Consider the following 27,163-nt stretch of genomic DNA (forward strand, 5'->3'; position numbering starts at 1 on the left):
AGCATTTTAATGGGGAAGTCTAATTACCCCTCTTCCTAAGAGGGACTCTGCAGTACTCTTCTCTTTACTTTCTTTCCTCCACCCTCGTTTGGCTCCGACACCTACCCTCTGAGCCTAGAGAAGTGTATGGATACTAGGATTTTTTAACCGCATGATTTGCATCAATTTCTGGGCTGGGTGTCGCTGTTTGGCTCTGTTTGTCTTTTTCAAAGACCCAGTGAAATCTTGCCAGAGGGGAAAACAGATCTTAATTCATTTGTTTGTCTGTGAGAAAAGAAGCCATCAAAAGCTTTTTTAAAAAGTTTCACACTTCACAGAGAAGTAACTAAACCCAGAAGAAACTACTCTGAGTTCTGGGAGCGGTGGTGTAACACTGGCACGCCCACCCAGGGATGAATCCCGGGGAAGAGTGTAATCGTGCTCTATGTTTCCAGATGTCAACCCCCAAAGCAGGTGTGTGTGCTCTGGGATCCTGGTCAAGGGTGGAACTGTTTTCTGGATTTCTTCCCTGGAGAAACCCACACATCCCCACATGCTTTCTCCAGAGAAAATGGGGGAAAAAAAGAAAAGATGAGAAGAATTTGGAATTTGTAGCTAGCTGGACATCTGAAGAGAAGTGAAAGGGTAAAGAACTGACAATTAAGTTTGTCCCATGATTTTTTTTCTTTCAATCTCATTCCTTTTCTTGGTTGACAAAAAGTCTTCACGTTTCTCTGAAGAATTTATTCCCTCAAGAATTTGGGGAAAAGAGGAAGATACTGTATGTCTTCTTCAAATCTCTTTAAAAGACAGGAAATGTATAGTAAGATAATGCATTGTAGCTTAAGGTCCATTTAAAAGTACTAAAAAAACATGAGCTAGAGTCAGGGGTCTCTGGCAGATGAAAAATCAAAATCAAACCAGCTGTTACTCCCATCTCTGTGCAAAATGAGCAAAGATCACTAAAGGAAGTTAAGATCACACAAGATTTCTTGTAGAGGTAATAGAGCCCCCCAATCATCAGAGGAAGGTAAGTTGAGGCTAAAAGCATATCTCTTTTGACAACAGGGAAGACAATCATGTATAGGAAGTGAGAAGTTTCTATGTGAATGGTTTGGTTGCTTTTCAAGACACTGCTGTGTGTAAAACCACAGGTGGTATTATTCACGAGTTCAAGTAAAATAAACTGAGACCCATGCATGAAAAGGCCACAAATTTTGGAGCAGGCCTCTGACTTAGAAGCCACTATTCTTTCCATTACCTGTATGATATCCATCTTTCTGCTCCAAGATGACAGCCATACTAACCACACAATCCTAGGACACAAAGGAAGGCCCTTTGTAGGCTTTTTCTTGGGTAGGTCATGAGAATTATGCCAAATCAAAAAAAAGTATTGGGAATAGCGCCTGCCAGTTGTGTGCCTGTGTGTGTATACTAAAATGGACATGTACACTTGTATATAGAAATATACATGTGTGTATATAATGTATACACATATATATCTGTATATGTGTGCTATGTGTGCAAACATATATATATATATGTATATATATTTCAGTACACACATACATACACACATAACTTGAAAAGGGATAAGTATGGGGCGCCTGGGTGGCTCAGTCAGTCAAGTGTTAAGCGCCTGCTTTTGGCTCAGGTCATGATCCCAGAGTCCTGGGATCGAGCCCTGAGTCAGGATCCCTGCCCACTGGGAGCTCCCTCTCTCTCTCCCTCTGTGCTCTTTCTCTCAAATAAATAAATAAAATCTTTAAAAAAAAAAAGAAAGAAAGAAAAGAAAAAGGATAAGTAAATAATAATTAGTCTAACCAGGTCAGCTATTTAAGTAGGATGCTTTACCAGACCTCTAACCCTACAGATTAAAAAAAAAAAAACAAAAAAAGGATTTTTTTTTTTAAATAGAACTTTTCCTTCAGTTTCTTCATCCACTACTACTGGAGAATAAATGTGTTTCTGAAAAGTTTTAAGTCCCAATTTAAAGTAGGAAAAGCAAAAGTTACCTTAGGAATGGGATCTGTGAGGCCGAGAGGCAGAGCGTCCTTTCTCCCTGCCCAGCCAGATTACAAAGCCAACAGGCATTCAGGCCCACTAGCCTAAGACAGATCTTCCTGCCTCAACATTCTAGGCTTCATGGCCTGCCTGCCTCTTAACCAAAATGCATGTGAAAGAGAAAAAAGGAAGTGGCCCAGCTTCTCACTCTGTTCCCAGTTCAGCTCCTAGCAGACCAAAATTTTTACACCTCCGTGGAAGTACTTTTGCACCTTCAGGAGAAAACATGACATTTCCGAGCAAGGCCAAAAGCAACATCAGTTCAAAAGCCAGGCCAACTGCAACCTTTCCTAGGAGGAACTGTTTTAGAGGTGGCGTGTGTGTGTGTGTGTGTGTGTGTGTGTGTGTGTGTGTCTGTCTGTCTGTTTGGAGGGAACTGGCACTCGCCCATCTCTAAATCCCCGAGTCAGCTGTGGGGTAGTCCTCAACGCCCAGTAAACTGCCAGTGCGGTTTCCTACTGGGCTGCTGTGGCCACCGTAAGAGTCGGTTGCCTGGATGGCTGAGAATCCAGGACAGGTTTCTTCGTAAAACTCAGGAATGATCTCAAGTCTTCGGAAGTGCTTAAGAGACGTGCCGGTGAGGAGGAATTGAGGGAAGGGGATACCACGGAATGAGCCAACAATGATTCCAGAGCATGGGATTGGGAAAGGAGAGAAAAGGAAAGAAAATCCAAATCGAACCACTTCACCCCCTCCCCCGGCCCCCAGGGGGACCCTTGCTCGCTGCCGGCGCTGCCCAACTCTGTCAGTCCGCAGTGGTCGGCTCCCGGGCCCCATCGCCGGCGCTCCGCACCTTCCGGGCTGGCGGAGGAGAGTCCGCGCGGACTGTGGGTGGAGACAGAGAGACCGAGAGCCCCAGATCCCCTCCCAACCCCCCCTCCCCTCGGCTAGGCCGCTCTGGGGCTCCGGCTTCCCGGCCGGTTTTCTGGGTATGACTGGTCCCCGGTGTCCAAGGTTTCCCTGCTCGCAATCACGCTCCTTGGGCAGGGCGCCTAAGGGAGAAGCTGCTGGGAGGGAAACTTTATTAATAGAGGACGGGAAGCAGGCGGAGCTCGGTTGTTCGGAGATCGTTGGTGGAAGGAAGGAAATGCGGGACCCGGCCTGGAACACCTGTCTCCCCACCCCCACCCCGCCCACTGAGGCGCGGAAGGGCGGCAGCAGATCGGTGGCGAGTGGCTGCCACTGCAAAACGCGGGACTTCGGGCCTCCTTGGGCCGCAGAGCGGAGGAGCGGGCCCGGGACCTTGGGAACTTTTCCCGGGCGGGTCAGGTTTCGGTCTCTGCTCGCCAGCGCCTGCGAACAGGTGCAGAGATGCGTCTTCTGGGGCCCTCCAGTTGCGCAGCCTGTGAGCGTAAGCTATACCCTGCAAGCAGATCCTGGGAAATGCAGCCGTCCCTCCCCACCCGCCACCACACCCCGCCCTTAGCCTGCCCCCAATGACCAAAGCCAACTGAGGAGAGGGATGCGGAATCTGCTCGGAGAGCACGCTTGGAGATCGACGGCGCTAGGCACGCGGTAAATCCCAGGTATTCTGTCCCGACTGGGACCAGCAAATGCTAGAGCAGCAACCGGTTGGTTTTCCATTTCCCCAGTCTTTAGGACCCGCGGCATCAGTGCTGTGAGCTCAGCCACCTGTCTTAGACTTCACCTGACGAACGCAGCCGCAAGCCTGCATAACCCTGTGACCTTGTTACCTCCGCAGCTGTGTGCAGACGTCTATGCCCACGGCCCCAGCCAGCCAGCTCCGTTAGCTGGGTAGATGATGGGGTTATGGAATCTTAGAATGTCTCATCTGAGAAAGTTCAGACATGGAGAGAGTTAAGATACATCCGAAAGCTTGAAAATGCAGCATTAAAAGAAAACATTTCTCAGTTTGCTTTGGCTGAAGGCAAAACTAGCTCTGGGCACCCTTCCCCCACTAATTCCCGCCAAAAAGGTCTTGTGGGCAGATTGATCAGCACAGGGGCTCAGCCCTAAAGTGTCTGCCACAAACACACCCACCTGGATCTTCTGGGCAGTAGCTCAGCCAAGATTTGGCTTTCTTCCTGATTGTGTTAAGTTAATGACCATACAGAAGAAAACACAACGGAAATCTCCAGATGTCCTTCAAACTATATGATTCCAGACTTTACAAAAAGGAGCATCTGCTTACCTTTTTTCTAGACCTAAGTTCATCTCTGAATCCCCAACAGGTAACAAAGCCTCCTAGTGAAAAGGAGATTCTGGACAGAAACATAGGAGCATTTAAGTTTTGGGGAGTTTTGTTTGTTTGTTTATTTGTTTTGGAAAGTTAGACCCCAAGCAACCTGTGTTGTTGGTTGGTTGGCTGGTTTTAAAGATACTTTTGCTCCAGAGATCCACTAGTATCCCAGGCATGGACTATTTAGTTAGCCTCTCAAGCATTGTGATTTAAGGATATCTTGAGACCCATCTTTCATTTGCCCCCAAATATCTTTCCTACTTCTTGCCATCAAATTTGCTTCATGGCCAATCTTGGTCTTTTCTCTACACATCCCCCTTTAGATTTCATCGGGGTCTGATTAATCCATTGCAAAAAACAATTCCCCAGTGCTGGAAGTAGTTTAAAGATAGCAGAACCCGTCTCACTTATTATATAGATGAGAAAACCAGAATGCAGCTAAATCAGATGACACCAGTGATGCTGCAGAGTCATCTGAGTCATGAAGAGCAGTTAAAACTGAAATTTTGGACTGTTCGCATTCCACTTTGCTGGGGATGAGTGTTTCAGATCATGCAACTGTTGCCTAGGAAAACTGAGAGCAGATCTCAGAGAAATGTAGGACAGGAAAGTCCTTAGATGATAAGGACGTCAATCTGCTTTTTCACCCAACAGGAGACACACTATGGATACATCTCTCTGCCCTACCCCTGGTCTTTACTTGCTGCCTGCCCTCATCGAAACGTGTTCTGTAGTTACCTTAAGATAATGAAAGCTTTCAAATCCTTTTAGAGGCGAAACCATTGAATGCCTTCAATGAGACAGTGTGCAAGTTTCCCATTTCAGACTTTGTCACAGGTGTCCTCCTTCTGACATAGTGGAGGACTGGCCAGATGTGGAGGACAAAAATGGGAAAGAACACCTCCTGTGATAGATAAACCAGGATAGTGTCTGTTCCTAGAGCATTTCTAGAATGAAGAGAATGGATTAAGTGCAGGCTACCCTAAGACCTAAAAGATCATCCTTTTTATGGTTTTGCACCTAATGGTTGCTGAACAACTTAACTAAGAATTGTCAGTATATGCAGAGTATAGAGAGAGTCTTCATAAGAGGAAGAACAGGTAGAGGAGGAAAATTATCAGGTTCCTCTGTATCGTAATGCCCTAGGACTGTTTTGTTTCCAGAGGCTGTGCAGCCGCTCAAGCTAGGCCCAGCTAGGCCCTTAGAAAGAAGGCTAGGCCCAGCAATACATAGACTATCATGATCATTTCACTTTGGTTTCTAAAGAAACTCCCCATGGGGTCTCTTAATGGATAATGACAGCATGCTGAAGGGTTCTGGAGCACAGGATACTCCTCCACATAGGCCTCACTCGTAGAATTAAAGTGGGCTTTTCATCTGGCTTCTCTGATCAAGGCCTGGAAATCGTCTTTGGCCACTTGTGAAGATGTTAATTATCCTGCTGCTGAAAAGAATGCTGACATCCCACTGACAGGTTAGCTTCATGGCAGACATCTTTGTCTAAAAGATTTGTCCTTTGATGAAGAAGACCAACACTTTCCAGATAAAGGTTTTACAAACAATAATCAAACTTTGTCTTCTCACTTTTAGGTTCAATATTGGCTTAGGGTAAATAAATGTAAGTGGGACAGGGTTTATTATTGCTTTCTTCTGCTATCTCTTCTCTTCTTTTCAGAGACTCAATGAAAATAGGTGGTGTCTACTCAAAGTGTAGCCCTTAGCTACAAAAAAAAAAATAAAAATACTTAAAAACACTTTCCAAATAATTGCTTCGAAGAAAATAGTCATTTATTGTCAAAGCATCCAACATACCTGGATAATCTATAAAGTTTAATAAATCTTTCCAGGGATAAAAGAAACACATAACTATTCAGACTCCATTTCACTGGCACAAAATTACACTTTGTATTAAAAGGAAATACATATTTACATAATGATGACATTCTTTACTGAAGTCCATAATCATTTCGTGATACATGCACTTCCCCCTGGAAACTTAAATTGAATGGTGACCCCTTTTTCTTCATTTTATTTATTTTTGTAAGAACACAAACTGTCCTCAAGAAATGCAGAAAGCATCTCACCCTCCTCCTTTACTTTATATCTAAAATAAATTTTGCCCTTACATATAATTATTACATTTAAACCGTAAGTGCTTAATAATTTAAGTAGAAACGTATGACAAATGCATCAATATGTTGCAATATATGACATTTTAAAAAATGTACCTTTGTTTTTGGAAAGTGAAAATGCGTGCATTCAAAAGAAAACCCCTCGAACAACCCACCCAATCAAAAATCCACCATCCTGTCTTGCTTTTGAGCGTGTTTGTGCGTGTGTGTGTGTGTGTGTGTGTGTGTGTAATGTAGGTCGCAGGTAAACATGTAAATGAAAAGGCTGGGGGTGGCACGTGTATGTTTGAGTGTGTGGTTTCTTCTGTCTGTCTCTGGGTGCAAAGTTTCAGGTCACAAGGAGGTGGTGGATGTCCTCGCGTGTTTTTCCTGTAGGTGGCTTGACTGTGAGTGTGCGCGCGTGGAAAGCTAGGGTCCTTTCCGTGTCAATTATGCGAGGTCATGTGCCTGGAGAGGTGGTGGCGCTCCCTGAAGGACTCATTGCAAATGGGACACTTGAGTTTCTCCTCCCGCCGCCGCTTCACCAAGGGCTCCATCGCGTACTCCTTTTTGTGGTGCGACCGCATGTGGTACACCAGGTCGGAGGTCATGCGGAAGGAGGCATTGCACTTGGCGCACCAGTTCTGCGCGGGCAGACACAGCGAGGTGAAGGAGGGCGGCAGCAGCGTGAGCGCAGAGGGCAGCTGCAACTGCAGGGGCCCCGCGGCCGCCGCCGCCGCCGCTGCCGCGGCCGCGGAGCTCTTGGGCCAGAAAGCGGTGGCGTAGAGGAAGGGGTTCTGTTTGGGCAGGCCGCCGCCGCCGCCGCCGCTCGGCAGGGCCCCGCAACCTCCGTTCAGGTCCGCGGCCCCCTGGAGCTTCACGGCCAGAGGGTCGGTGGCGGCAGGGTAGAGTCTGGTGGGGCCCACCCCGTCGCCGGGGTGGCACGGCTCGAGCGCGCTCAGCTTCTGGCCCAGCACCAGCGGGGACAGCTGTGAGAAGGAGCGCGCCGGCTGCGAGAAGGCGCTCTTGCGCTCGTCCGAGGCGGCACCCTGGCCGCCGCCCGCGCCGCCGGAGGCCCCCGCGCCCGCGCCGCCGCCCGCCCCGTTGCCGCCCGCGCCGCCCAGCTGCGGCACCGAGGTGAAGGCGCTGCCCCGCGCCGGGCTGCCGCCCTCCAGCCGGCTAGGCAGAGGGCCCCCAGGCCGCGGGGCCAGCAGTTTGTCGGCGCCGGCCGGCGAGGCGGCCACGGGCGTGGAGGAGCCGCCGCCGCCGCCAGCGTCCTGGTCCTCGGCGGCCGCGCCCCCGCCGTCGGCGGCCGCCTCCTCCTGCAGACCCGCAGCTCGGGCCGCCTTCTTCACCTCCACGAAGGCGCTGCGCTTCGCCTCGCCGGTCTCGGGGCTGGGCGGCGCGAAAAGGCGGCCGTTCTCTTCCAGGCTGAAGTAGCTGCCCGAGGCGCGGTACTGCTGCGGCGTGCAAACTAAGTCCTCCTTGGAGGCGGGCAGGGGCCGCTCGGAGAAGCGACCCCGGCCCCCCACCAGCCCCACGCCGCCGCCCCCCTCAGCCGCCTCCTCCGGGAATTTCCTCTTCCCCTTGCCGCCGCCGGTGGCATTGCCGTCGGGACTCAGCTCCGCCTCCTGGTGGCTGCCGCCGCTGCCGAGGCTCCGGACCGGGGAGCAGCTGTTGCCTCCCCCCGAGTTTTCGAGCTCCCGGGCCAGGTTGTGAAAGTCCGTGGAGGGCTTGGCGCCGCCGCCGCCGCCAGCAGCAGGCTGGTTACTGCCCTCGGGGGAGGGGGCCGGGTAGTGGTGGATGGGGCCGGCTTTGCCGAACTTGGGGCCGGGGCCCAAGGGCGCCTCTTGTTGCTGCTGCTGCTGCTGGTCCTTGCCACCGCCCCCGCCCCCGTGATCCTTGGTGCCCACGCCGCCGCCTTGCTCTTCTTGGGGGCTGGCATCAGCGCTGTGAAGTCTCTTGGGGCAGCGGAAGCGCAGATGCGCCACATAGGGGAACTCAAACTGGAAACGTTGGCTGCATTCCAGGCATGTGTAAGGGGACGACCCTGCTTAGTGAGAAAACACCACGCACACACGCACACACACACACACACACACACACACGCACACACACCCACACCACATGATTACTAAGCATCGTCTCCAGACCAGTTTGCCATCACCCTCTTCACAAATCACCTTCATCTCTCAGGACCTGAGCGCCTGAGAAGAGTACCCTGTCCGACCAGATCTAACCTTCCCTCCAAATCAGAGGGAGTGCAGTCATCAAGCCAAGTGTTCCCCAATTTATTCTCATCTATCTGTCCCAGCCTCATTCCGGACTATACCTCCGAAGTTCCCCAGCAGGTGCCTTAAGGGAGGAAAGGCGCCAGTGCGCCAAAGGGAGCCCCCGCCTCTCCCTGCGTCTCCCCCGCTAGCGAAGGGCCCCGTCGCAGGTCGCGAGCCAACCTACCATTCATTTTGCTGTGGGATCTAGAGGGGCAGAGCAAGAGTAACTCAGTCAGTTCTTTCCCATACCAAACTAGTAACTCCTCGTCTTTGGCAATCCTGCGGAGAGAGCGGTAAAACAGCTGTCCGTTTTTTATATAGGCTTCAAGGTTCTGCTCTTCTTTATCTCTGGCTGATTGGACAAGTCGCAGCCACATGAGACCTTCTGAAGATCCGTTTGCCGCTGAGGTGTCTACCTACAGTTTAGAAAAAAAGAAAGAATACAAGAAGGAGGGGGGAGGGAGACTCTCGTGAGAGAATGCAGCCAAGAAGCCAGGACCATTTCGTTTTTGTTATTCTTTTCCAAAGAATTATCTGAGATCAAGCTTAACCATGACCCAAGTTGGCACCCATCTTTGTGATTGGAACCGGCAGGCAAGATAACTGTCCTTTGAAACACTGTATCAATCGTATAGATTAAGCTGTGGTTTTCTTATATTGGTTGAATATCAAATGAGGAAATTCCTCCTTACAATTCAAATTAATATAAACCTCTTGAGAATTCACTTCTAAATTACCCCACATTACGAAAGCGTGAGAAATTTTGTTTGCTTCAGAAGTTAAAAAGCAAGCTTAGGTCTTAGAAATTGTTCCATGGCATTCATTCATCTTCCTAATTTTGCCTTAAAAAATTGGTAATTTTTCTTTGTAAAGAAAGAATAGAAAGTGGGAGGACATATCTTGAAACTCAAACATATGAATTTAATGATGTTTTATTGTCAAGTCATTAACATTTTCATTAAATACAAATTCTGGGACTAGCTAGCTTCCTAGAAAGAGTAACATTTAGAGGAAAAGAAGGCCTCCTAGGTTGGAACAGAAATCCACCGAATACTTATAATAAAAGTACTTATGGAAAGTACTTAGTATGCAAAGAGCTTCCACCCTAGTTGAAATCTCCCAAAGAGTTAAGGAAGTTGTGTTCATCACCAGAAAAGCCCAGAACTGAGGCAGTGATTTAGATATACCTGGCATCCCAAATCAAATTGTGTCATTTATTCCAGAAATCAGTTGACAATAATTTGAGTTTAATATTCCTTTTCTATTTTTTGATGTGTAAAATAGGATGTCTCATATTATTTCACTTTCTACATTCAGAACCTATCTCAGCTTGTCATTAGAATGATCTTAGGTCAGTTTTCAACATGGGATTACCCTCATACCCTATGCAGCACTGGCCAAGACTTACCCGGAAGATATAGGGGACTGTTCTCTTGTCCGTGGACTTGAGAGCTATGAAAGCTATGCTGTCGTACAGGGAAGTATGGCTCAGGATGCAGGGACCAAATATAGCATTCTCAGGGATGTCGCAGGTGGTGTAAACACTGGTAAAAATATCTGTCAGACATTGCTGGACAGCCTTGGCATCTCCATCCCAGATGCCTCGCTGGATGCCTGAATCCTCCATCACTGGTGACAGATAAACAGAACAAGGAAACAACTTACATTACTCCGTATTTACTCCTTTTGCCTCTATGAATCCAGGCAGAACATTGCAACTATTAGACATATTTTCTTGAATTTGCCTAATTTTTGCATAGCCTTGATTTCAAAAATAAAGCCAGTGGCAGATTAAATCTGGCATATTTTGAAAATGCCAACTGAGGAGTACTCCCCACACCACCCCCTTTTTAAAATAATTGGAATCCTGGGAGCTCAGAGTGGACGCTTTTGAGAAGGAAAACAGGGCTAGGAAAGACAGATTGGTTTTTTACATTACCTTGGGGGAGGATGGGCCAGGATTTGGGGAATAAGGGTGGGGAGAACAATAGGATTTTTTTTTTTTTTTTTTTTTTTTTACTAGCCTAGAGACTTTCCCCGACTGAAAGAAACTTCCAACCCTTGGGAGAAAGCTCCTCTCCTCTCTTCTTATGTATTGAACTGGGTGCCTAGGAGTTGCTGTTTTCTTTCTTCCAAAGAGGGGAGCAGCCTTAGTGAGCAGGCAGAGACAGCCGAGCATGGCGAATGGATTTCAAGTAGAGTGTCAGGGCCACTGATTCTGTGTCAGCTAACCTTTCTCTGCAGCCTACAAGAGGGGACGTATGTCTGTTCATTACCATAATCCAACACTGTCCCTCCGAGGCTTTAATTAAAAGCAGCAAGCAGAGGTAATTATTTTTTTCTCGACATGCTGATTTATGGATGAGGGTGACTCCCAGTTACCTTGTTATACAAGGGGGTGGCTTGAGTTGCATGTGCCTCATGAAGTGAGGAGGTACAGGGCAGGCCTGAAGTGTCCCCTGATTGAAATACTGCATGTGTCGTGACTGGTGAATTCTCGCTCCCCCAGATATGACCCTGTTCGGGCAAGAAGGGGCAGCCCCACTTGGGTAGACCTCTGTGGGCTCTCAGTTTAATCCACAGCAATTTAGAAAGTTTACTACCCTGATGGAGGGCTCTATTAAGCTGTCATAAAGAGACATTTCCCTTCCTATGCCACTGGACACCCTTACAAAACTTGTCATTTTTAAAAAGAACAAAGCAGGTATTTAAATTTTAAACTGGCTTTGAACTAACTGTATTGTTAACTCTGACTGATTAAAAGATTCCCCCAAGTTGGTTTTTCCCTAATAATGTCTGGATAGGCAGTAATTTATGTATGCTTTGTATAATTTAAGTAGCAGGAAAGAATAGACCTAATTCTTTTCCTGAGAAGCTGTTCATTATGGAATAATATTAGTAATGTCCATTTTTATCTTAATGTCTATTAACCAATTAATCTTGCAAATGTGATTACAAGGTAGAGCTTCCCCCCCCCCCTTTCCAGCTAACAGAGCATGAAACTTTGGTCAGCCTCTTTTTCCATTACATCCTCTAAATGTCAAGTATTGGGCTGTTTCTTCCAGACAGAAATAAGAGAAAATATCCATAAAGTAGAAACTTACTTTACTATATTACAGCATCTATCTCTGGGCATTTTTACCCCACACAAGGTAGCCCTTCTGATCTCTAATTGCAAATTTAAATACGTTAAAAAAAAAAACCCTTCAGAATCTCTCATCTCCTTTTCAACGGAATCCTATTCTCTCCTTTTCAGTTTCCTCAATTCAGCGTTTTATGCCTCAATTTCTCTCTTCCTTTAAAAGTCTCTTTCACACAGACGTTTCATTGTGCCGGGAGGTCGCCCCGTCACTTCGGGCAACAGCAGGGACGCAATCATTAAAATGCAGTTCTACCTAACAATACGGTGAAAAGATCCTCGCTACGCCGCGCTAATAGGGGTTCGCGTCGCAGCGGCGGCCGCCACGAGCCTCGAGCTGGCCACAATCACCGCTGGGCGAGAGCCTGGGCTCGCCCGCCGGCGTGCGGTCGCCTCTGCCACCCAGCCCTTCAGAGCCCTGCAACCTGCTCTAGGCCCCAGCTCCCGGCGCCCGGGGGATCCTCCCCAGAGCCCGCCGGGCTCGCCGAGTGCGCGTCGCTGCCGCCGGCCGCTCGCCCTCCCCGGAGGCAGGCATTGTCTGGCGGCCGCGCGGCTCCCCGTCGCTTGCTTCTCCCGCAAAGTGATCCCCACCCGCTCCTCCCTTTGTATAATCTTATTGCCAGTAGAGATCCCCTCAACAATTATGTTTCCCTCTTTTCTGGTGGATGACGAGACGGACGACAAAATTTTCCACTCTCCGTACCAAACCTGCCTTCTTCCCCACCCCCCTCCCACATCTAAGCCCAGAGACTTACCAGGAATAAGGTCAGGAACGAATCGCCCAAATAAGGCCACCTGGAACCGGGGGATGCAATCGAGTGTTTCTTTTGCCTATTGTATCAGTGCGTTTCCATGTCAAGAGGTGTTGGTGTTGCTGTCTCGTACGTAGGCAGTGCCTAAAGAGAGGAGAGGGAGAGAGAGGGAGGGAGAAAGAGAGGGAGAAAGAGAGAGAGAGAGAGAGAGAGAGAGAGAGAGAGAGAGAGAGAGAGAGATGGAGAGATAGGGTGAGAGAGATGAGGAGAGAGTAAGAGGGGAGAGCGAGAGCGAGACAGCGAGAGCGCGCGGAGAGAGTTGTACAGATGGACCCGATGCAGTGACTGACTGGCACGCAGACACACACTTTTTGTTTGCTGCACATAATCTGCCCAATGACGCGTGACAGCCCACGTCCCCTCCCTTTAACTCTTTGCTGGGCTGGGCGCTCCCTCCGGCGCAGCCTGCCTCGCAGCGGTCTCTCTGGCCTGCCCGCGCCTCGTAGGTCCTGAGCACCTTCCCCAAGTCGCAAAGCCTCTCTGAGCGCGGCCCGGTCCGCCGCCTCCTAAAGCTTCGGCCCTCTGGGACTGTGAGGAGGGAAAAATCAGTTTCGGGGTCGGAAAGGGAAGTACCAAAAGAACTGGAGCGGGCCTTTCTCCGTTTCTCTTGGCACTTGGAGAACCTCTGGCAGAGAGCTGGCCACCCAGCGCGCGCACGGAGCTCGCGCGCATTTCCCGAGGCTGAGTTCAGTAAAGGGGTGGGGGGTTGCGGATAAGCCCCGAGGGATTCCCTGGCCATTGAGCCACCGCTGATTTGCGCAGCTAGTTGCCTGAGGGTGATAAACCCAAGCCAGCTCTCTCTTGGAGAGCTCACCCTACCAAGCCCCTCCGAACAAGATTCAGAAAGGATGCGCTTTGGTGAGAACTTGGCTCTGTCTTCCCCTGGACCCAGAGATGGGGTGAGGAGGATGGAGCGAGGACGCCGCCAGACTACGGCAGGGGATTTACTGGGGTCATTTGGTCCTAGAACTCGAGTACCCGGGCAGGGGAAGGGTGAGGGGAGATTGGTGGGAAGAACCCAGGTTACTAGACTCAAGATGTTCCTGCCTTTCCGCTCTCTGCCTGGCGCGTTCTTCGTAGTCCCGGAGGGGGTCCCATGTTGGGGGCGGCCCCACCTTCTAAGACCTCGGAGGGGGGTAGTCAAAGTAAAAATTATTACCACGATGGGCTCCGGAGAGCAATTTACATCCAGCCGGTAGTGGAAGAGCGGATGGGGTTGCCGCGGTCGTCTCGGGAGCCTCGTTTGTGCGCTAAGCCACTTAGAGGCGCTGGCTTGCCCCTCTTGTGCCGCAGCTGATGCTAATGACTTGAGGACTTTAACAGCCTGAAAGTTGACTCCTTCAACAGGGGCCGCAACACATTTTCGCTAGGGGATCTCTGGGTTCTTTTTCGCCTTTCAACTCTCAACTCCTTTGGGAAGAAAGACCTTTGAGTGTATAGGCGGCTCCACTCTCTCAGCCCCACCCACAACACCACTACTTTGAAGAGAACAATCTGTTAGCTTCAGGATAAATCGGATTGTGTACCTGGCTGAAGTGGACCGAGCAGAACCATGACTTAAGGCGGAGACAGTCTCGTTTTTATCCAGTGTTGAAATAAGGTAAGTGGTTTGGGGGTTGGCAAAGAGCAGCTTAAAAGGAAACGGTGCGCACAGTGTTGGTTTGATCCCCTCCCAACTGTGAGACCTCCCTCCGGAACCCAGCAAAACCCGGAGCGCCCTTCCTCTCCGCGCCCGCAGTCCAAGGAGGCCAGGGGAGGGTTTTGCTGTGCAGAAATAAAAATGTGGGAGTAATTTCCCACTACGTGAGTTCTCTTCTTGATCTCTCTCTCTCCCTCTCTTCTATCTCTCACTCCTTCCCTCCATTTTCACTGGGTCTTGGTTAGCTCACTCCTCCCCCGCATAAATTCCAAGTTTTTCTGATCAGACAGAGCTGTTGCCTCTGTTTAAACAGGGACTCGGTAAAAGAAGGGTTGCAAAATCCCTATACATTAGTGAGGAAGAGAGGAATTTCCCCTTCATTTCCAGGTTAGCTACTAACTTTTCAAAGCTTCTTAAACTGCAATTGTCTTTCCTCTTAACCTATCATTTCTCTTACGCATGTGTGAACACTTTTAAACAGTTTGGCAAAGGGCAACTCTGACCAAAGCTCAATGCTGAGGACTCTCACGTGTCTGTATATAAGGATCTTTGAGTGTTTTAGCCACTAATTGTCTTATGACTAGATGCTTCATTCATACATCCCTACTCTCTCACATACACAAGAAAGCATTCCCTCCTCCCCATCACTTGTTTAAAGAAAAGGGGGGGTAGAATTAGAAATGTCAAAAGAATTTCCCCAAACATCTGAAAAGGAATAGTGGTCACTTAAGTGAATTCAGAGAAGAAAAGGAAAAAGAAAGGGCAAGAGAGGCACAGGTGTGAACAACAGCAAGTTAAGATAAAGAATTAGCCATAAGAGTGTTGTGGTCCTTTAGAAACTATAGCCTGATAAAGCGATGGTATGTGTGTGTGTGTGTGTGTGTGTGTGTGTGTGCGTGCAGTGCCCATGACCCTAATTCCATTAAACTGTTGAACAGAGCAATCCTTAGAGTCTTCTTTATTTAGAGAACGGAAAGTTTGTCTTTCCCAGAAAAAGTCATCTGTCCATTCAAGCCACCTAAAAAAATCCTCTTACATGTTGTAAATATAAAAGCATCCACTTCAGGGTGTGGGCATTTAGATAACCCTAAACTCTAAATGGAACATATTTTTTCTTTCCCCTGGCTTTTCTTTTCTTAAATATACAGGACATTTAGACCATGTCTCCTTTGAAGTTCTGAAACCTAGACTCCAGTTTGTATAAAATAAAAAATGTTTCTGATAATAAGTTGGGGGTGGGGGAGTTTGACCTTGCAAATTCCGAGACAGAAAATAGGTGAAATTGTATACATCAATGAGGGGAGAGATGTATGGAGAATCTGACCATCAGGTATTTACTCTCAGTTTCTCTTTTCTGCCCTCTAATTAAGATTTCCCCTACTGATTTCAGGCAAAAATCCCCAAATAAAAGAATTTTTAATATTCTATGAATCCAACCAACTCTTTGTCTTATGTATCGAATGACTGCTATAACAAAAAACAAATATGGGTAAGATTAAGCCTGACATTCCTACTTTGAGGGTTTTCTAGTATTTTAAATGATGCAGATTTTGCTTGGTAATACAAATGGTCTTAATGACAATTATTAATAGGATGTAAAGAGAATCTACAAATTACTTTTATTTCCCTAGAAATTTATGGGCTAAAATGGTGCATAAACTACTTTGAAATCACTCTGCCTTATTACTTACTGGAATTCACTGATACTAAATGAAGGATTGAGACATTTATTCAGTTTCAAACAGTACTATAACAATGCATCTCAGTCAATAGTTTTATTTAATTCACATGGAACAATGCGTTTATATTTGGAGCACTTTTCCCCGGGATTTTAATTCCAATTAAATGATTAGAGAAATAACAATGAAGAGTGAAGGTATGTTCACCTTGCTCCCTTTAGCAAGGCTTCATGCAGTTATGCTAAGAAATACACATGTAGACAACTGCAGTATTGTTTTGGAAGAGAAGGCTGGAGAGAGGTTGATGAATGATTCCTGAGGTTGTGCCTTTTATGAACTAAGTGAGAGGGTGGAGAAAGGGTAAGAAAGGAAATCTGATTCTTAGTGAGTATTAGAATGGAAATGCCCTTTTCCCTCCCAGGATAGAGAAGTGGAGCCCAAAATACTTCAGCTTCTGTGATAGGAGGCTGGTGAAGTCTCTAAGAGTAACTCACTTAGAAGGATTATTACCCTTCAAGAATGAAAACCCATTGTTTTTCTTTCTCTCTTCCTTTCCAGGTCCTGGTTCATCCCCCTCTAATCCTACCTCCAAAGCACTACACCAGCAAAGCCTCAGTTGTCCAATAAAAAAAAAAAAAAAAAGCAATTCATGGTGAAAGGGAGAATGCACTGGAAGACAAGAGGATGGCCAATGAAACAGTGTGTGGAGACTTTTTCCTAAGCTTATTAATGTCACATAGGGAGGTCTCCAGATGGGGCTGTGAGGGTTGGGGAGGTAAAGAATGGACCTTCTCAGAGGGGTATTGCATTGCACAGCCTCACCTTGGGGAATAAGAAACTTTCTAAGGGACAACTTAGAGACAAGAAGAGGCAGACTTGCTGAGCTGGATAAAAGTTTACAGGAATGGGGGGCACTTTGTTTTTTTTGTAAGTGTACATGGCAATGTCAGTTTCCATCTATTCCTTGCCTAAGTATTACAGTTGGTTCATCAGGTGATAAATGAATGAATGTTTCCCAGGCTGGTCCTGGGATAGCTAGATTCTCAAAGGATGAATAACATTGTAGCCTGGGAGAAGGGACTCCACTCTCCCAAGTTCAGGGACCATTACTCCTGACTCACGTTGTTCTTGCTTCAGCTTTTCCTGTTTCTCAATAAATGGTAGCTATTTTTAATGCTACTGCTATGCTACAACTATTGTCATTATGATTATAACCTACCTTTCTCAAGTTTATAACCTTCTCCGTGAGGGATCTCAAGTTCCACTCACCCTTCTCTTGGGAGTTCAGCTGTGAGCTGGATAGTCTTTGAGGACTCTGTGTAGTTCACTTCCTCTCCTGGATCTGAGTTGTAGTTAACTGGCTTAATGGCTTTTGAGTATGACTTCTAGCAGGGCTAGCAAACTGAGGTGATATTGAAGACAACTACCACAAATCCGAAATCAATGCCTCGTGCTCACCTATGTGAGTGTGACCTGTGAACCAGATCCACTACCCAGCATCCTGACCCCTTAGATTCTCTCAGGTTTTATACTACTCCCCATACAATATCTAAAGAGCTAGCAGGGAGTATCCAGGTTTTGTCAGATCTGTAGGTTATGAGGTCTTAGGAGGTCCTTCCGGGACTAAGACACCACAGCCCTTGAATAGGTCTCAGCAGGAGGACTAAGGGGGACAGAAGGAAATGTAAGCAGGGCCACAGTCAGCCACTCAGAGCTTCCTCACCCCCTGAGCCAGGCTTTCCAGGCAAACTGGGGACCAAGGGCTGTCCAGCAGTCTCAAATGGGAGAGAGCATCAGATTTTAAGAAGACGGCGTGTAGGCCTTAGGAATGTCACTAAGTTGAGAGGTTCTACATCACATTTCTTTACACAGCCAGGAGAAGGGACATTATCCCAATAGCACTTGAGTTCCAGCACTTTTTCTCTCTGTTTTAGGCTGTGTATAATTCCTGAGTTAAAAAGACAGGTGCTGATTGACATACATTGGATTCATAATAGGAAGATTATCTAGCATCTAATCCCAGCTAGTTCTCTAAGGTATGGACTTTGATTTTAAATTGGGCTGTTGGGGGATGAGCAGCATAAAGCATTCCTCTCCTGAGAAGGAGGTCTAGGCAGAATGCACACATGCCCAGGACTTTCTAGCTTGGAATCTGTCCATGGCATTCTTTACCCAAAGCTGAAGAGAGACAGACATCTGATTTTCTCTAAGGAAAAGAGAGGCAAAAAAGAAAAAAAAAATGAAAAGGATTTGGGGAATAGATATCAATCAGTAACCACAACAGCAGTGATTCGTATTGCTTTGTTAGAGCCTTGAAAATATAGTCTGATTTCTTCACAAACTATGCTTTCATACGTACACTGCTCCCCTGGTTATATTGCATATTGGACTCTTTGAGTGAAGACCATCTTTCCTGATTTCAATTCAAATGAACTGCAGGTGTTTCACGATTTAATCCAGTCATATTAATCTAGCATGGATGAGGGAATGTCTCCCCAAACATCATATGGAAAGCCTATAGTTTTTAGTAGATTTTCATAAGCACTTAAAATTACCAGTGGAAGTCTTTCTTCCATTCTAATATTTGAAAAAGGGGTCTCTCAGAGAATTCAAAGATCAACTTGTCAGAAACAACAGTAACTGCCTGACTACTATAAACAGTCCTACTGTATATACATTACAAAATGACAGAAATAACAGGCAAGGGCATTGAAAGTTACACTTGTTCTCTTGAACTTGCTGATTAAAAAGCCAGTTCCCAGTGGCACCTGGGTGGCACAGTTGTTAAGCGTCTGCCTTCGGCTCAGGACGTGATCCCAGTGTTCTGGGATAGAGCCCCACATCAGGCTCCTCTGCTAGGAGCCTGCTTCTTCCTCTCCCACTTCCCCTGCTTGTGTTCCCTCTCTCACTGGCTGTCTCTGTCAAATAAATAAATAAAATCTTTATTTAAAAAAAAGCCAGTTCCCAGATTGATTTGATAGTCTTCTAGTAATTTAATATAAAGGTAACCAAGATATAATTCATAATCTCCTCTAAAGTTCTGAGGAAAATACATATTTTAAAAATAAATATTATCCAGAAGTATCAAACAAATTATTCACAAAATCCCAAGAAAAGTAAATATATTGAATATGACCTGGATGTTGAGATTTCCTGAAGGCCTAGAATTCAGTTTAGGTCTGAACAATTTTTATACCTAACCAGATATGGTCCTCTAGTGTGTGTGTGTGTGTGTGTGTGTGTGTGTGTGTGTGTGTGTAAGCAGATTGGGAGTGAATATTGTTGAGGGTAGCAATTTAAAAAAACTTTCAGGACTTTCATTTTTCTTGGCTCCATGTTCATAGAGTAGTCAGTGCTCCTTGTTGCATGTTTTCATGTAGGATGGTTTTCAGAAAATAGCTCGTGTGAAGTCCTACAGAAGAGCAATTATTCCTGGAGGAGCAAAACTGAATAGAGTTCTAAAGAATATATTTCCCACATGATTTGAGTATCTACTACCTTGTGTATGTGATCAGATGCCTCATAGCATTATCTACAATCTAGACTCGGTTTACCTGAGGCCCTAGGATGTTAATGTTTCCAGACAAGTGAGAATCATCTGAATGTGTGAAAATATCTTGGGGAAAGTCAATGTACTGAGAGTGTGGCTGGTTCCATTCTTATGTCTGCTACAGGCAGACAATTTCTGATGTCTGGAGTCCCTGGTGTTGGTATCTCAGTAAAGAGCTCAGCGACAGAGCTAAGAGTGCAGAGAAGGCCAAATGACAGAGATGGGCTTCCATGTGGGCTAACGAGGTCTCCCTGGGAGAGACTCAGGAGGTCACTACCCTGACAGTATCATGAAGGTCAGGCATGGCTCTCCGTAAGTTTGGGATGAGTCATCAAAGAGTGTAGAGCCTCGACATTGGACAGGACCTGCGCAGAACAAGACTTGCCACCTTCATTGGGGGTGTCTCTCTTAGAAGCAGCCAGTGCAAACCCTAAATGTGGGGGTGAGAAGAGGCCAGGTGGTGTGCTAGGTGTGCCCCCCTCCCCGTGTGCTCCCCTCCCCATGCGCGCTGGACTAAGCAGGGAGCAAGCGCCACATTTTCCATGTTCTCCAGCCTCCTGCCTCCTCCTTGGAATTATTGCCAACTCCTGTCTCCTGCTAGGCACCACTCGGGCAGAAAGGGGTCCTGAAGGCTGGTCTTCAGGGAGCAGCAATGCTCTTTTTACCACCGCCAGCACTCTCCTCCCCACCCCCTTCACCTGTCCTCCTGCAGTGGGTCTCCTCCGCCCCCTTTCCAGAGGCATGGACCTATGTTCTCACCTATTACGTGCTGGGCTGCCAGTGACCTCTCCCAGCCTTGGTTTTCCTCCTCAGAAAACTAAGGCTGGAAAGAGCTGCCTCCCGGGTGGGGTCGCAGTGAGGACTGAGAAAGAGGGTGAACGTGTTTTGGAAAGCCAATTCTTGAGCAGATGGTAAGGGATTACTTCCAAGAGCCGGGGTTAGTTTCATTTCAGCCTTGGACATCCCAGAGAGGTCTCAAAACCTTTATTAGGGAACCGTCTTCTGACCCAGATGTATGGAGAACTGACCCAAGAAGGACCTACAACTCAGGTTGAGGCCCCAACTCCACCAGGGAAACAAACTCCCCGGGTTTGAATCCTGGCCCCTGACGCCGGGCAGGTAATTGTTTAACTGGTCTGTGCGTCAGGCCTTCATCTGAAAACCGGGAGTGGTAAAGGAAATTCTCATAAAGTTATTGTGAGGGGTCAGGTGACATTTAGCAAGTGCAGAGAGCAATGCCTGGCACATAGTAAACACCTATTTCCGTGCTGGCTATGGCTACTTTTAGTGACACTGCCTTGGCTTCCTTTATAGAGAATTTGGGAATTGTTTTGTGCACCCGCTTTCGAAGTCACTCAGTGAAGGCTAAAGGATTTCTCGAAGTTTCTAGGGAAACTAGAAGGAGGTACTAGATGATAAAGGACGCAGGAGGAATCTGTTCAGGTATTCAGGGATCCCTTCTACTGCCAAAGGAGGGGCCCGACTGTTCCAAGCACAGGCGGCAATCCCCATTCCCTCCTCCCCTCTTTATTTCGGAAAAGGCAGCAGTTTTGTGCCAGGAGGCCGATTAGAATTATATCCCTCATCCGCCAGGGAGTCCTTTTTTAGAACTGATAGCGGCCGTGTCACATTAGAAACGCGGCTGGTCGGGGCAGCAAGGGCTGGAGTAGTACGTCCCCGTGCGAAGGACAAGGGGCTTGTGAATGCCTCGCTGGTTAATTCAAGTGCTATGACCAGAAAGCCAAAGTTTGGGTAGGCAGAGAAACCTGGGGAACCAGCCGGCCGCCCTGACGAGGGCTCAGGGCCTCTGAGCCGCGCCGTCCCTCCTCTGCCTCGAATTGCGGCGGCTCCGTTGCGGGAGGGCGAGAAGCTGCACTGCTGCCCTGCAACTTCGAGCAGCGCGTTCTCACTCCTACTACTTTCTGGCTCCGCCCCCGACGCCCGCACGCGGGCTGCGCGCGGAGCATTGTGGGCCGCACGGCCGACGGAGCCCCCCCTGGGGCCAGGGCTGCGGAACTGAGCTTCCTACCCGGGACCCACGCCACTTTCGCGCAGCCGCAGCCGGGAGGGGGCGCGTTACGTTCGCCCCACGCCTACAGCCTCAAGCTCTGCCAAATCTCCCGTCCGGCAGCAGAGGTCAGTTGTGGACTCCTTATTGCTCTTTCTTGTGAAGGATCCGAGAGGCAGTGGTTAAGAGCCCAGAATTTGGGATCCTAAACGCTTGTGTTTGAACCCCAGATCTGCAATCTACTAGCTGTGTATCTTTGAGCAAATCACCCAACCTCTCTGAACTTTAGTTTCTTCATTTGTAAAGTAGCAAAAACATTTATCTCATAGGGTGGCTATGGATATTGGAAGAGGAAGCCTGGATTCAGATCCCAGCTGGACTACTTGCTTGGGTTAGTTAGCCTCTCTGTGCTTCTGTTTCCTGTGAAGAAAGGGAATGTGAACTAGAGAGAATAATATCTAACTCAAAGGGTTGTAATTAAATGTGATAAGCCTGGCAGAGCATTCAGCCTAACACACAGTAAGAGCCCAAACAGTTAATTATTTGAGGTATCTCAGTGCCTGGCACTTTGAAATCTAGGTAAGTGTAATTTCTAAGTCTTGGTTTTTCTGCTGTGCTTTTTCTCCTCTTCAAAGAGAAACTGCACAAAGGTGTGCGTGGCTATGCAGGGTGATAGTGCCTGCAGAATTGGGAAGAACTAGCTTGTGGCAGAAAGTTAGAGGTCACTTCAGGAAGCTGCATGAACAGGAAAGGCAGGAAAAAGGAGCTTAGAACACGAAAGATTCTGAACAGATATTTCTTGACTAGAAAATGTCATTTCAAATATTAAGGAAACAAGGAGTCTATCTGAGTGGAATGGGAGACCCAGGATTGGAATTGGCTTCCGTGTCTCTGTGCCTGGCTGCCAGTGCCTGGCTCTCAATGTTGGGAGCATTTTGTCTTTAGTCATGGCCCCTGGGAGGGGAAGATCTAAAGGAGGAGATGGAATAGAGGGTGGCACTGCTCTAGGGAACAGGTTTTGGGAATAGGAGGAGCAAGGGGGTTCGGCCCTCTGCTTATGGAGAAGGGATACATTCCTGCAACAGATATAGGGCATATCTGACTCAAGAGAAGTAAAACTTAGGTGAGGGGAAAAAAAGAGAAAAGATGTAAGGATCAATTATCTTGGGGTGAATTGGACCTTCAGTGGAGTGTTGGAATGTGTATATTCTCCGAAGCTTGAAAATTCAATTAGGAGTCCAAAAACGTCCATGCACAGACATCTCTTAATCATCCTTGCAGCTCAGACCCTTTCAGAGTAGAGGAGCATACATACATCACCATATGCCTCATCAGGGCCCGACTCCTTCAATACCAGCGACCTTCTCTGATTTTTCAGATGGGAGCACTTACATCTCTTTTTGTTCTCTATAGATAATAGGATCATGGAGGATGATGTTTTACCCAGGAACTAACAGAACATCCGGGAAAACATGGCCCCAGACAGCGTTCAAGACCATACCCTTCTGCTTTTTCCCTGAGGGCAGAGAATGCTGATGCAGCAGTGGTCACCTAAGGTATTCCATAAACTTCTGGCCTTAGTCTGCTCTCCTCTCAGTCTGACTAAAAAGTGCTGTTAGTAGAAAAGAGAATAAAATAAAATAGAACTAATTCCTCAATGTTCCCGCCCCCCCACCAGCAAAAGAGACAACTGGTGAGAAGGAGCCACAACTTGGAAAAGATTTATTTTTCCTGGCCATAAATCTGACCCCCTTGTTCCTCTGCCCAGCGAAGCATGATAAAGTCCTTTTCCATAAAGTATTCAGTATTAGAGCCACAAAGCTCCCCCAATCAGTAGCCATCTGCTTCTACCATAACTGCTGCTCCCGAAGCAGGGAGAGCAGCAGCAGAGAAAGGGCACCACTGTTAGGCTGCTGGACAAATGAGGAGACTGAATAGCTTTGGTTTTCCTTGTGTATCTGTATCTATAGAGACAGGAGAAGAAAGGCCGCATTATATTGATACAACAATTGTAAAACAAAACACGGAAGAGGCATCTAAAGGGCAGTATCACATGCATCAGGGGTCCCCAGATAAAAGGGGAGCTAACAGATTTATAGAAACCTTTAATTGGTTTTCAATTGAAAGCTAAAGAGGCTGGGGCGAAGCTGTGAAGAGTGGCAAAGTGCCCTCCTTCAGCCGTCTGGGAGGCGTGATCGATTTCATGGAGGGAGAAAAGAATACGGAACCGTCCGTCCTGCGCCTCTGCCGAGAGCAGAGAGCGACTCCGTGTTACAAACATGTCTCTTTGGCCAGGGAGTTATGATATGATCATAATAACAGAGTCTCCCAATCTCTGTTTTTCTTTCTCTCTCCCCCTCCCTTCCTTCTTCCCTTCCTCTCGCTCTCCCTCAGACTAGTAGGTAAGTGGAGAGGGAAGGAAAGGATGCCAAAGTAAATCTAACTCTCCATCCCCGGAAGAAATAGACCCCAGCTTAAAAACACCCGGCTTTAAATCTGTTCATCTGCCAGGAGGGAGGCCTCTTTGACAGAAATAGGAGTTCCACCCTCACCCCACCCAAATCCTTTCCTCTCTTTTTTTCTAGACTCAAATAGGAAAAGCTAAAAATCACAGGAGACTCTCCACTTTGTGCGAGAAGTCTTTGCTTGCACCCACTGGGGTTATTTCAGAGCAGACGCTCCACTCAGCGCACCCAGCGCCTTTTCTCAACCCCTTCCTGCGCAGCCCGCGGTGGCCCCCACCAGACTCGATTGGCGGTGCCCACCCACACGGCCCCGTCTGTCTGTCTGTCGGCCCCTAAAGCTAATTTATTGGCCCGACCCTCCATTGTCTTTTTTGATTTCCTAATTAATCACAGATAAAAGGCAATGGAGCAAATTACGATTATGAAGGACTAGAAGATGGTTTTGAACAAAATGGGAGAAGAGAAATATGATTAATTGAACATGATAGTGAAATCTCAAGTGTGAGGAACAGGCCTGAGGGGGCTGTCAAACCCTGACCCCTGCGTGTTTGAGGTGGGCCCCTCAGCCTCTCCTAGCACCTTCATAAGGAGGCAGCCCCCCAGATGAGGTCACTTGGGTCCCAAGCCTGTGGAGGAGAGAGAACTGGGTTTCCTCCCAGGCTCCCAACCTTGTTGGGTGCCTGCCACCCAGGTCACTCTCCCTTGCCCCTCTTACCTACCCCACCCCCACTCTGCTGCTGCAGAATTTCAGGACCCCTGGCCAGTGCTTCCACTTCCCAACAGGTGCGTCTTTTGGCTGAAGTGCACCCCATTATTTCATTAATGCACCGCAAGTCTCTCTCACAGTTTTGTCTTTGAACATTCTTCTAGTGAGACTAACTCTTCGTGAAATTGCAGGAAAACAAGTCTAGTAGGTCAGAGATTGTATTTGTTCGTGTAAGGGATTAATAAAGCCCCTTTCTGATGCTGCTTTTCAGAATTACATTCGGGATTAAAAAGCAGACACGGCACGGGCACACGTTTTGCATTCGCTGGTGGTTGTGATTAATGTTTCTGAGGGGATTTGTGCTGGGAGCTTACGGAACGTGCTCTCGGGGGTCTAATGCCCAAGGGCCGCGGCACAGGGGTGAGCAGAGGGTCTGTGGGCACACGCCAGAACACGGGGGATTAGAGAGGACCTCAGATGGGCGCCGACGCCAGGCGCGGTGGCCTTTTAGTGCCTCCCTCGCACCCCCCTTCCCCCGCACCCAGCAAAACTGCTTTGGAGGAGAAAGCAGTGAGAACTGTCCTGGGAGACAGACTTTTGGTTTTTAGGATATGTGTAAGGGGAAGATGCCCTCGAGTAGCCTGACTTTTGGGGGGAAGAAAGGGGCTCAGTACCAAGCCTCTGAACTTCATACATGCATCCTCCAAGAGGAATTAATTCCGAACTACCTGTTCAGGGGAAGCGCTGCTCCCGAACGCGTCACTCACCGGCAAATAAAGAGTCGCCCGCCCCTGGCCCGTAAGAGAATGAGCACAACCCCGCGGCCGCCAGTCTCAGGGCTGCTTACTCGGGCACTCAGAGAAGCATCTGTGGAGAGGAGCCGGAGCCTAGGCAAGAGATGCATCCCCCTTCCCATCATCCCCCAGTGGGCGGACAAACCCTTCCTGAGCCAGTGAAGGGACGAGGGAAGGAGAGGAAAGTTCCAGAATGGAAGGAGGGAGACGGAGGGTAGGAAGGGAACCTGGCAAGCAAGAAAAAAAGAGAAGTAAATAGGAAATGAGGAGGGTAGGAAGAAGAGGAGAGAACGGGAAAGGAGGTGGTCACAGCTGTGGGCATTACCGCTCTCTGGCAGAAGGGGGCACCCTTCCGGCCGAAGCAACCTCCTACTGGGCTGCGGGCGGGATCCCCTGCAAAGCCCGCCCTACAGCCCCGGCTCAGGGGAGCTGGGCGCCCCCTCCTGGTGGCTGTGCAGCCGCTCCCCAAGGTCCTACGGGTGCTCGGGTCCAGCTACCGCTCGGCCTGCAGCGCGGGGTACTGGGAGGTGGTGCGGGAAGGAAGGTCAGGGGACAGCGAGGGGGTGTGAGCGAGCTATGAGAGTGGTCAGGCTCTCCCTTCTTTTCCTGCACCCTCCGACTCGGCTTCCTCACCTGGGGCCTGCGGGGCTCCTTCCCCGTGCACACGGTCCTGCTTGCCCCTCGGCTGCAGGGCTCCTGCCCCAATCAGAGCCTGTGGACGAGCCTGCCCTCTTCGCGAAGCGGTCCATCCCGGTCTCTGCCGCAGCAGCTGGGAGGGAGGGAGGGAGCGACCGCCGGCTGCTGCTGGGCGGTGTCTGGGGGCCTCGAGCCCAACGCGAGGAGCCGCCATCTGGAGCCTCGGCAGCGGGCGGGGTGCGCGTGCAAGGGAAGGGGCCTGGCGGCTCGGCCCAAAGGAGGCAAAAGACAGGGGTCTGCGGCGCGGGAGCTGCCCGGGTGCTTGAGTGTGTGTGGGAGAGGGTGAGGGCGTTTGGCCCTTGGGGAGGAGGAGCAGAGGCCTCCCGCTGTCAAGCCCTCTGAATTTCGGGGCAGTTCTGATTGGCAGGTCTAGTGAAAGAGCAGGGGACCGCCTAGGTAATTCCTTCATTTCCCCTGGGATGGGAGTGTGGAGAGCTGGGCAGAGTGGGGGTGGGGGTCGGTGGGGTGGGTGGGGAGCCCAAACACTCCGAGTGCACATACCGCTATCCTTCAGAAATGGTTTTCTCATTTCCCTTTCCTCCCACTTTGTTCATCCTACTTCAGGAAACATTTCTTTCCAACGGCATGGATTTTTGGACACCTACACACTAAGACAACTATTCAGCCAGAACGTGGGACAGGCACTGACAGGATATCACCCTTGGGGGTAAACACACTAGTTTCCAGTGGACGGTGGAAGAGGAAGGGGATGGGGTGAAGAAAGCTGTTGCACATTTAGCATAGGGAAGGAGAGATTGAGGGGGGAGGGGTAGGAATTGTGGTCCCCCCCTTTTCATTTCAGATCCTGCCAGTGTTTTTGTATCTTTAACTTTAAAAAAAATAACATTCCCTTTTCCTGAGTTTGAATAGGAGAGAGGAGCAAACTCAAGAAAGGAAAAAGGTGTGATGAATATAGGAGAGAGCCAGGGATCTGTTCAGGGAGCTCAAGCCATAGGTTTTAGCCTACTGTAAGGGGAACTGATTGGGTGTATGGGCGGTGGCGGGAGATCTGGGAAAAAAAAAAAAAAAAAAGACCCACTCTCACCCC

General features: G+C 48.5%; 1 protein-coding gene across 4 annotated transcripts; it reads right to left on the reverse strand.

Annotated features, from left to right (window-relative positions):
- Nucleotides 1–5,991: 5,991 nt before the first annotated feature.
- Nucleotides 5,992–26,460, reverse strand: PRDM8 (PR/SET domain 8). 4 transcript variants are annotated; one of them, XM_040625481.1, is made up of 8 exons: nt 26,053–26,460; nt 25,393–25,646; nt 14,105–14,208; nt 13,738–13,988; nt 12,522–12,662; nt 10,036–10,256; nt 8,812–9,043; nt 5,992–8,404 (listed from the first exon to the last, which is right to left on the reverse strand). In XM_040625481.1, exons 6-8 carry the CDS (start codon nt 10,252–10,254, stop codon nt 6,801–6,803), a joined length of 2,055 nt encoding a protein of 684 aa, XP_040481415.1. In that variant the 5' UTR covers nt 10,255–10,256; nt 12,522–12,662; nt 13,738–13,988; nt 14,105–14,208; nt 25,393–25,646; nt 26,053–26,460; the 3' UTR covers nt 5,992–6,800. The 4 variants fall into 4 exon arrangements, with proteins under 4 accessions (XP_040481415.1, XP_040481416.1, XP_040481417.1 ...); XM_040625482.1 differs by lacking the exon at nt 14,105–14,208; XM_040625483.1 differs by lacking the exons at nt 14,105–14,208; nt 25,393–25,646.
- Nucleotides 26,461–27,163: the final 703 nt, after the last annotated feature.

This window comes from Ursus maritimus, unplaced genomic scaffold, assembly GCF_017311325.1.
Source record: "Ursus maritimus isolate PB19 unplaced genomic scaffold, ASM1731132v1 scaffold_8, whole genome shotgun sequence".
NCBI classification, from domain to species: domain Eukaryota; kingdom Metazoa; phylum Chordata; class Mammalia; order Carnivora; family Ursidae; genus Ursus; species Ursus maritimus.